The sequence below is a fragment of the Taurulus bubalis genome (assembly GCF_910589615.1).
Source record: "Taurulus bubalis genome assembly, chromosome: 8".
NCBI classification, from domain to species: domain Eukaryota; kingdom Metazoa; phylum Chordata; class Actinopteri; order Perciformes; family Cottidae; genus Taurulus; species Taurulus bubalis.
The window spans coordinates 337,501-350,540 of NC_136596.1; the positions used below are offsets into that span (position 1 = coordinate 337,501).

Consider the following 13,040-nt stretch of genomic DNA (forward strand, 5'->3'; position numbering starts at 1 on the left):
TGGACCACAGGCGTGTTAGCATCCTGGACCACAGGTGTGTTAGCATCCTGGACCACAGGTGTGTTAGCATCCTGGACCACAGGTGTGTTAGCATCCTGGACCACAGGCGTGTTAGCATCCTGGACCACAGGCGTGTTAGCATCCTGGACCACAGGCGTGTTAGCATCCTGGACCACAGGTGTGTTAGCATCCTGGACCACAGGCGTGTTAGCTTTACCTTCCTGTCTCGTTTCAGGACATCTACAACAGGGAGGCGGAGTCAAAGTCCTGGAAGACGATCCAGTCTGAGGTCCGATTGGTCCACCTGAACACCTCAGCCGTCCTCAAGGTACTGACAGGAAGTGACCACCTGGGACAGAACTGTGTCCTCTGACCATTTAAGGACGTGTGTGTGTGTGTGTGTGTGTGTGTGTGTGTGTGTGTGTGTGTGTGTGTGTAGCTGAGTGGTGTGTCTCTTCCAGACTGGGGTTTCCGTCAGCTAGAGGTCGTTGCAGAGAAAGGGCTCAAAGCTCCCAGCAGCAGCTGGACCGTGGAGGAGCACCGCTATGGAACCAGTACGACCTCTGACCCCGACACTAAGCATGCTGTTAAAATATCCAAGAGTCTTTGGGTGGTCGTGGGGAGAGAAGTCCAGAACTCAATGCGCTATGATATAACAGATTTAATCAAAAGATGGTGAAAGTCAGTGATACTCGTCTAATGTCAGCGGTTCACGGACCACAATGCAGTTCACTGCCTCAGTCCAAAAGAAGCTCCGTACAAGGACTTGAATGGTTAAACGCTCTGCAGTGGCGTTAGTATCCCAGCATGCAACACCTTCTCCCTCCTGCGCTCTGCTGTGGGACAGCAGGGCGCAGTTATCGTCTTCAGCGGCCACAAAAAGAAGGTCTGGCACCGAGAACGGTCCACGCACCCGAAGTGTCTTTAAGTCTCCCTCCGCCTCCTGATCAACTGCAGAAAATAGTCCTTCTTAAAGAGACAGTCACACAGTCCTAACGCATGCAGCATCCATCTTGTTTTACCTCCATTTGAAACCCATTCACTCCTGAACCACCATCAGTGATACGAACACAGCCTTCTGTCTACCAGACATGAAACCTTGTTACTCATCATATCCCTCCTCCGCATTGTAATGTACACGTTGATTTATATACACATTGATTTATATACACGTTGATTTATATACACATTGATTTATATACACATTGATTTATACGTTGATTTATATACACGTTGATTTATATACACATTGATTTATACGTTGATTTATATACACGTTGATTTATATACACGTTGATTTATATACACGTTGATTTATATACACGTTGATTTATATACACATTGATTTATATACACATTGATTTATATACACGTTGATTTATATACACGTTGATTTATACGTTGATTTATATACACATAGATTTATATACACGTTGATTTATATACACATTAATTTATACGTTGATTTATATACACATTGATTTATACGTTGATTTATATACACATAGATTTATATACACGTTGATTTATTTACACGTTGATTCATATGTACATTGATTGATACGTTGATTTATATACACGTTGATTTATATACACGTTGATTTATATACACGTTGATTTATATACACATTGATTTATATACACGTTGATTTATACGTTGATTTATACGTTGATTTATATACACGTTGTTTTATCTACACGTTGATTTATACGTTGATTTATATACACGTTGATTTATACGTTGATTTATATACACGTTGATTTATATGCACGTTGATTTATCTACACGTTGATTTATATACACGTTGATTTGTATACACATTGATTTATACGTTGATTTATATACACGTTGATTTATATACACATTGATTTATACGTTGATTTATATACACGTTGATTTATCTACACGTTGATTTATACGTTGATTTATATACACATTGATTTATATACACGTTGATTTATACGTTGATTTATATACACGTTGATTTATATACACGTTGATTTATATACACATTGATTTATATACACGTTGATTTATACGTTGATTTATATACACGTTGATTTATCTACACGTTGATTTATACGTTGATTTATATACACGTTGATTTATATGCACGTTGATTTATCTACACGTTGATTTATATACACGTTGATTTATATACACGTTGATTTGTATACACATTGATTTATACGTTGATTTATATACACGTTGATTTATATACACATTGATTTATACGTTGATTTATATACACGTTGATTTATATGCACGTTGATTTATCTACACGTTGATTTATACGTTGATTTATATACACATTGATTTATATACACGTTGATTTATATACACGTTGATTTATATACACGTTGATTTGTATACACATTGATTTATACGTTGATTTATATACACGTTGATTTATACGTTGATTTATATACACATTGATTTAAACGTTGATTTATATACACATTGATTTATATACACGTTGATTTATATACACATTAATTCATACGTTGATTTATATACACGTTGATTTATATTCACATTGATTCATACGTTGATTTATATACACATTGATTTATATACACGTTGATTTATATACACGTTGATTTATATACACATTGATTTATACGTTGATTTATATACACGTTGATTTATACGTTGATTTATATACACGTTGATTTATCTACACGTTGATTTATACGTTGATTTATATACACGTTGATTTATATACACGTTGATTTATATATACATTGATTTATACGTTGATTTATATACACATTGATTTATACGTTGATTTATATACACGTTGATTTGTATACATATTGATTTATACGTTGATTTATTTACACGTTGATTTGTATACGTTGATTTATATACACGTTGATTTATATACACATTGATTTATACGTTGATTTATATACACATTGATTTATACGTTGATTTATATACACATTGATTTATATACACGTTGATTTATATACACATTAATTCAGACGTTGATTTATATACACGTTGATTTATATACACATTGATTTATACGTTGATTTATATACACATTGATTGATATACACGTTGATTTATATACACGTTGATTTATATGCACGTTGATTTATACGTTGATTTATATACACATTGATTTATATACACGTTGATTTATATACACGTTGATTTATCTACACGTTGATTTATACGTACGTTGATTTATATACACGTTGATTTATATACACATTGATTTATACGTTGATTTATATACACATTGATTTATACGTTGATTTATATACACGTTGATTTGTATACACATTGATTTATACGTTGATTTATATACACGTTGATTTATATACACATTGATTTATACGTTGATTTATATACACATTGATTTATATACACATTGATTTATATACACGTTGATTTATATACATGATTTATATACACGTTGATTTATACGTTGATTTACATACACGTTGATTAATATACATGATTTATATACACATTGATTTATATACACATTGATTTATATACACGTTGATTTATATACATGATTTATATACACATTGATTTATATACACATTGATTTATATACACGTTGATTTATATACATGATTTATATACACATTGATTTACATACACGTTGATTAATATACATGATTTATATACACGTTGATTTATATACACATTGATTTATACGTTGATTTACATACACGTTGATTAATATACATGATTTATATACACGTTGATTTATATACACATTGATTTATACGTTGATTTATATACACGTTGATTTGTATACACATTGATTTATACGTTGATTTATATACACATTGATTTATATACACGTTGATTCATATACACGTTGATTTATATGCACGTTGATTCATACGTTGATTTATATACACGTTGATTTATACGTTGATTCATACACACATTGATTTATATACACGTTGATTTATATACACGTTGATTTATACGTTGATTTATATACACATTGATTTATACGTTGATTTATATACGCATTGATTTATATACACATTGATTTATATACACGTTGATTTATATACACGTTGATTTATATACACGTTGATTCATACGTTGATTTATATACACATTGATTTATATACACGTTGATTGATACGTTGATTTATATACACATTGATTTATATACACGTTGATTTATATAAACGTTGATTCATATGTACATTGATTGATACGTTGATTTATATACACGTTGATTTATATACACGTTGATTAATATACATGATTTATATACACGTTGATTTATATACACGTTGATTTATATACACGTTGATTTATATACACGTTGATTTATATACACGTTGATTTATCTATACGTTGATTTACATACACGTTGATTTATATACACGTTGATTTATATACACGTTGATTTATACGTTGATTTATATACACGTTGATTTATACGTTGATTTATATACATGTTGGTTTATACGTTGATTTATATACACATTGATTTATATACACGTTGATTTATATACACGTTGATTTATACGTTGATTTATATACACGTTGATTTATCTACACGTTGATTTATATACACGTTGATTTATACGTTGATTTATATACACGTTGGTTTATACGTTGATTTGTATACACATTGATTTATACGTTGATTTATATACACGTTGATTCATACGTTGATTTATATACACATTGATTTATATACACGTTGATTTATATACACATTAATTCATACGTTGATTTATATACACGTTGATTTATATTCACATTGATTTATACGTTGATTTATATACACATTGATTTATATACACGTTGATTTATATACACATTGATTTATACGTTGATTTACATACACGTTGATTAATATACATGATTTATATACACGTTGATTTATATACACATTGATTTATACGTTGATTTATATACACGTTGATTTGTATACACATTGATTTATACGTTGATTTATATACACATTGATTTATACGTTGATTTATATACACATTGATTTATATACACGTTGATTTATATGCACGTTGATTCATACGTTGATTTATATACACGTTGATTTATATACACGTTGATTCATACGTTGATTCATATACACATTGATTCATATACACGTTGATTTATATACACGTTGATTTATACGTTGATTTATATACACATTGATTTATATACACGTTGATTCATACGTTGATTTATATACACGTTGATTTATACGTTGATTTATATACACATTGATTTATATACACGTTGATTTATATACGCATTGATTTATATACACATTGATTTATATACACGTTGATTTATATACACGTTGATTTATATGCACGTTGATTCATACGTTGAATTATATACACATTGATTTATATACACGTTGATTGATACGTTGATTTATATACACATTGATTTATATACACGTTGATTTATATACACGTTGATTCATATGTACATTGATTGATACGTTGATTTATATACACGTTGATTTATATACACGTTGATTAATATACATGATTTATATACACGTTGATTTATATACACGTTGATTTATCTATAAGTTGATTTATATACACGTTGATTTATATACACGTTGATTTATATACACGTTGATTTATATACACGTTGATTTATCTACACGTTGATTTATATACACGTTGATTTATACGTTGATTTATATACACGTTGGTTTATACATTGATTTATATACACATTGATTTATATACACGTTGATTTATATACACGTTGATTTATATACACGTTGATTTATACGTTGATTTATATACACGTTGATTTATATACACGTTGGTTTATACGTTGATTTGTATACACATTGATTTATACGTTGATTTATATACACGTTGATTTATATACACGTTGATTTATACGTTGATTTATATACACATTGATTTATATACACGTTGATTTACATACACATTAATTCATACGTTGATTTATATACACGTTGATTTATATTCACATTGATTTATACGTTGATTTATATACACGTTGATTTATATACACGTTGATTTATATACACGTTGATTTATATACACGTTGATTTATATACACGTTGATTTATCTACACGTTGATTCATACGTTGATTTATATACACGTTGATTTATATACACGTTGATTTATACGTTGATTTATATACACATTGATTTATATCCACGTTGATTTACATACACGTTGATTTATATACACATTGATTTATACGTTGATTTATATACACGTTGATTTATACGTTGATTTACATACACGTTGATTTATCTACACGTTGATTTATACGTTGATTTATATACACGTTGATTTATATACACATTGATTCATACGTTGATTTATATACACGTTGATTTATATACACATTGATTTATACGTTGATTTATATACACATTAATTTATACGTTGATTTATATACACGTTGATTTGTATACACATTGATTCATACGTTGATTTATATACACGTTGATTTATATACACATTGATTTATACGTTGATTTATATACACGTTGATTTATATACACGTTGATTTATATACACGTTGATTTATACGTTGATTTATATACACGTTGATTTATACGTTGATTTATATACACATTGATTTATATACACGTTGATTTATATACACGTTGATTTATATACACGTTGATTTATATACACATTGATTTATACGTTGATTTATATACACATTGATTTATATACACGTTGATTTATATACATGTTGATTTATATACACGTTGATTTATATACACGTTGATTTATATACACGTTGATTTATATACACATTGATTTATATACACATTGATTTATATACACGTTGATTTATATACACGTTGATTTATACGTTGATTTATATACACGTTGATTTATCTACACGTTGATTTATATACACGTTGATTTATATACACGTTGATTTATATACACATTGATTTATATACACGTTGATTTATATACACGTTGATTTATATACACATTGATTTATACGTTGATTTATATACACGTTGATTTATACGTTGATTTATATACACGTTGATTTATCTACACGTTGATTTATATACACGTTGATTTATATACACATTGATTTATACGTTGATTTGTATACACATTGATTTATACGTTGATTTATATACACGTTGATTTGTATACACATTGATTCATACGTTGATTTATATACACGTTGATTTATATACACATTGATTTATACGTTGATTTATATACACGTTGATTTATATACACGTTGATTTATATACACATTGATTTATACGTTGATTTATATACACGTTGATTTATACGTTGATTTATATACACGTTGATTTATGTACACGTTGATTCATATACACATTGATTTATACGTTGATTTATATACACGTTGATTTATACGTTGATTTATATACACGTTGATTTATATACACGTTGATTTATACGTTGATTTATATACACGTTGATTTATCTACACGTTGATTTATATACACGTTGATTTATACGTTGATTTATATGCACATTGATTTATGCGTTGATTTATATACACATTGATTTATACGTTGATTTATATACACGTTGATTTATATACACGTTGATTTATATACACATTGATTTATACGTTGATTTATATACACATTGATTTATATACACGTTGATTTATATACACGTTGATTTATATACACATTGATTTATACGTTGATTTATATACACGTTGATTTATACGTTGATTTATATACACGTTGATTTATAAACACATTGATTTATATACACGTTGATTTATATACACGTTGATTTATATACACATTGATTTATATACACGTTGATTTATATACACGTTGATTTATATACACATTGATTTATATACACGTTGATTTATATACACGTTGATTTATATACACATTGATTTATACGTTGATTTATATACACGTTGATTTATACGTTGATTTATATACACGTTGATTTATCTACACGTTGATTTATATACACGTTGATTTATATACACATTGATTTATACGTTGATTTGTATACACATTGATTTATACGTTGATTTATATACACGTTGATTTGTATACACATTGATTCATACGTTGATTTATATACACGTTGATTTATATACACATTGATTTATACGTTGATTTATATACACGTTGATTTATATACACGTTGATTTATATACACATTGATTTATACGTTGATTTATATACACGTTGATTTATACGTTGATTTATATACACGTTGATTTATATACACGTTGATTCATATACACATTGATTTATACGTTGATTTATATACACGTTGATTTATACGTTGATTTATATACACGTTGATTTATATACACGTTGATTTATACGTTGATTTATATACACGTTGATTTATCTACACGTTGATTTATATACACGTTGATTTATACGTTGATTTATATGCACATTGATTTATACGTTGATTTATATACACATTGATTTATACGTTGATTTATATACACGTTGATTTATATACACGTTGATTTATATACACATTGATTTATACGTTGATTTATATACACGTTGATTTATACGTTGATTTATATACACGTTGATTTATATACACATTGATTTATATACACGTTGATTTATATACACGTTGATTTATATACACATTGATTTATATACACGTTGATTTATATACACATTGATTTATATACACGTTGATTTATATACACGTTGATTTATATACACATTGATTTATACGTTGATTTATATACACGTTGATTTATACGTTGATTTATATACACGTTGATTTATATACACATTGATTTATATACACGTTGATTTATATACACGTTGATTTATATACACATTGATTTATACGTTAATTTATATACACGTTGATTTATACGTTGATTTATATACACATAATTTATACACATTAATTTATATACACGTTGATTTATATACACATTGATTTATATACACATTGATTGATTTATATACACGTTGATTTATATACACATTGATTCATACGTTGATTTATATACACGTTGATTTATATACACATTGATTTATAGGTTGATTTATATACCCATTGATTTATAGGTTGATTTTTATACACATTGATTCATACGTTGATTTAAATACACATTGATTTATATACACGTGTCCAACATGAACTATTACGATTCTAGCTACCAAACACGATACTCTTCATAATAGTTATTATTGATACGTTTAAGGACTCAGACATCTGAGATCTGTGTGTGTGTGTGTGTGTGTGTGTGTGTGTGTGTGTGTGTGTGTGTGTTTGTGTGTGTGTGTGTGTGTAGGTCAGGAGCAGAAGGAAAGGGAAGCGGAGCTTCATTCTTCAACTCATATTGATGTGGACAGACAAATGTCCTTCTGGTCAAAATTTTGGGAGCTTCAGGTATGACATCATCACGTTATCGTCCAATCAGAAGAGTTTGTGTGGGTTCATGAGTGATGATGTCACGTTGTCATGACAGTGGAAGATGCTGACGGTGAAACAGGAAGACTCTGAGCACAAATATAGCTCCTCCCCTTTGGAGTGGATCACCATGGAAACCAACATCGCATACTGGCTGCACTCCTCCACCAACGTAACACACGCACGCACGCACGCGCACACACACACACACACACACACACACACACACACTCTCTCTCTGTGTCTCAGGCTCAGATCCATCTGATTGGTAACCCGGTATCGTGGGGCGTGGCCAACCTCAGCCTGCTGGCCTACCAGCTGCTGGCAGCCGTCTACCTGCTGAGGAGGAGGCGGGGCTTCAAAGATCTCTCTGATGGTACACACACACACACACACACACACACACACAATGTTGTAAGACATGTATGATAATAAGAATGGTGTGTGTGTGTGTTTGTGTCCGTCCAGCTGTGTGGACTCAGTTTGTGTGTCTGGGGTGTGTGTGTGTTGGTGGCTGGCTGGTGAACTTTGTCCCGTTCCTCCTGATGGAGAAGACTCTCTTCCTGTATCACTACCTGCCGGCTCTCTGCTACCTTCACCTGCTGAGCCCCGCCCTGCTGGAGCACGCCTACACACACCTGCTGAGGTACACACACACCTGCTGAGGTACACACACACACACATCTGCTGGAGCACGCCCACAGACACCTGCTGAGGTACACACACACCTGCTGAGGTACACACACACCTGCTGGAGCACGCCCACACACACCTGCTGAGGTACACACACACACATCTGCTGTAGCACACCCACACACACCTGCTGAGGTACACACACACACACACTTGCTGGTGCACGCCCACACACACCTGCTGAGGTACACACACACACCTGCTGGTGCACGACCACACACACCTGCTGAGGTACACACACACACACACCTGCTGGAGCACGCCCACACACACCTGCTGAGGTACACACACACCTGCTGGAGCACGCCCTCAAACACCTGCTGAGGTACACACACACACCTGCTGGTGCACGACCACACACACCTGCTGAGGTACACACACACACACACCTGCTGGAGCACGCCCACACACACCTGCTGAGGTACACACACACACACACACCTGCTGGAGCACGCCCACACACACCTGCTGAGGTGTACACACACACACACACACACACACCTGCTGGAGCACGCCCACACACACCTGCTGAGGTACACACACACACACACCTGCTGGAGCACGCCCACACACACCTGCTGGAGCACGACCACACACACCTGCTGAGGTACACACACACACACACCTGCTGGAGCACGCCCACACACACCTGCTGAGGTACACACACACACACACCTGCTGGAGCACGCCCACACACACCTGCTGGAGCACGACCACACACACCTGCTGAGGTACACACACACACACACCTGCTGGAGCACGCCCACACACACCTGCTGAGGTGTACACACACACACACACACACACCTGCTGGAGCACGCCCACACACACCTGCTGAGGTACACACACACCTGCTGGAGCACGCCCTCACACACCTGCTGGAGCACGCCCTCACACACCTGCTGGAGCACGCCCACAGACACCTGCTGAGGTACACACACACACCTGCTGGAGCACGCCCACACACACACCTGCTGAGGTACACACACACACACACACATCTGCTGGAGCACGCCCACACACACCTGCTGAGGTACACACACACACACCTGCTGGAGCACGCCCACACACACCTGCTGAGGTACACACACACACACACATCTGCTGGAGCACGCCCACACACACCTGCTGAGGTACACACACAACATCTGCTGGAGCACGCCCACACACACCTGCTGAGGTACACACACACACACCTGCTGGAGCACGCCCACACACACCTGCTGAGGTGTACACACACACACACACACACACCTGCTGGAGCATGCCCACACACACCTGCTGAGGTACACACACACACACCTGCTGGAGCACGCCCACACACACCTGCTGAGGTACACACACACCTGCTGGAGCACGCCCTCACACACCTGCTGGAGCACGCCCACACACGCCTGCTGAGGTACACACACACCTGCTGGAGCACGCCCACACACACCTTCTGAGGTACACACACACACACACACCTGCTGAGGTACACACACACCTGCTGGAGCACGCCCACACACACACACCTGCTGAGGTACACACACACCTGCTGGAGCACGCCCTCACACACCTGCTGAGGTACACACACACCTGCTGGAGCACGCCCTCACACACCTTCTGAGGTACACACACACACACACACCTGCTGAGGTACACACGCACCTGCTGGAGCACGCCCACACACACACACACCTGCTGAGGCACGCCCTCACACACCTGCTGAGGTACACACACACCGGCTGGAGCACGCCCTCACACACCTGCTGAGGTACACACACACCGGCTGGAGCACGCCCTCACACACCTGCTGAGGTACACACAGACACCTGCAGGAGCACGCCCACACACACCTGCTGAGGTACACACACACTTGCTGGAGCACGCCCTGACACACCTGCTGGAGCACGCCCACACACACCTTCTGAGGTACACACACACACACACACACACACACCTGCTGAGGTACACACACACACACCTGCTGAGGTACACACACACACACACACCTGCTCAGGTAGACACACACACACTCTATATCCTGTGTTGCAGTCAGTAACGTGTCTGTGTGTGTGTGTGTGTGTGTGTGTGTGTATGCAGCAGAGCGACGCCCCGCCGTGCGCTGGCTGTGTGTGTGTGCATGGCTGTGGTGTGTGTCTTCCTGTCCTACAGGACCTTCTGTCCTCTGACCTACGGGACCCCAGAGCTGTCGGCCAATCAGCTGCAAGCGCTCAAGTGGAGAGACTCCTGGGACATCCTGTACCGCCGCCGCTAGACATGCGATTCTCCCACAATGCACTGCACAAAGAGTGGAGTGTGACATCACTTCCTGGTGTGTGGCTCAAACAGGTCCTCTGAAGAGCTGCCTTATGAACATGTGTCCAACTGCAAATAAAAAGAATCCAATGAAAACGCTGTTCTTTTATTTTGAAAGGTTGTTGAATCTGAATTGTTAAGTACTTTTATTTTTTATTTTAGCAGTAAAATACGGTTATATTTTAGTTTCTTCTACAAACGCTGACAAACATTTTGTACATTTGGCTTTAATGATTTATTTTATAAATAATATGTATATAATATAATATATATGATATTTTATATATGATATAATATATGATATCATATATATGATATATATATATGATATATAATATCATATATATATATGATATATATATATGATATAATATCATATATATGATATATATATATATGATATATATATATATATATGCATATATATATATATATGCATATATATATGCATATATATATATGCATATATATATATATGCATATATATATATATGCATATATATATATATGCATATATATATATATGCATATATATATATATGCATATATATATGCATATATATATATATGCATATATATATGCATATATATATATATGCATATATATATGCATATATATATATATGCATATATATATGCATATATATATGCATATATATA

At 34.5% G+C, this 13,040-nt stretch overlaps 1 protein-coding gene across 1 annotated transcript in view; it reads left to right on the plus strand.

Moving 5' to 3' along the window:
* Window positions 1–12,447, plus strand: part of pomt1 (protein-O-mannosyltransferase 1) — a 22,554-nt gene extending 10,107 nt beyond the window's left edge. Inside the window, exons 14-20 of the mRNA XM_079221831.1 lie at window positions 236–328; window positions 440–554; window positions 9,268–9,365; window positions 9,445–9,558; window positions 9,636–9,762; window positions 9,855–10,032; window positions 12,165–12,447. Coding sequence (XP_079077957.1) covers window positions 236–328; window positions 440–554; window positions 9,268–9,365; window positions 9,445–9,558; window positions 9,636–9,762; window positions 9,855–10,032; window positions 12,165–12,339 — 900 coding nt within the window. The 3' untranslated portion in view covers window positions 12,340–12,447. The remainder of the gene's footprint in view (window positions 1–235; window positions 329–439; window positions 555–9,267; window positions 9,366–9,444; window positions 9,559–9,635; window positions 9,763–9,854; window positions 10,033–12,164) is intronic.
* The last annotated feature ends 593 nt before the right edge of the window (window positions 12,448–13,040 follow it).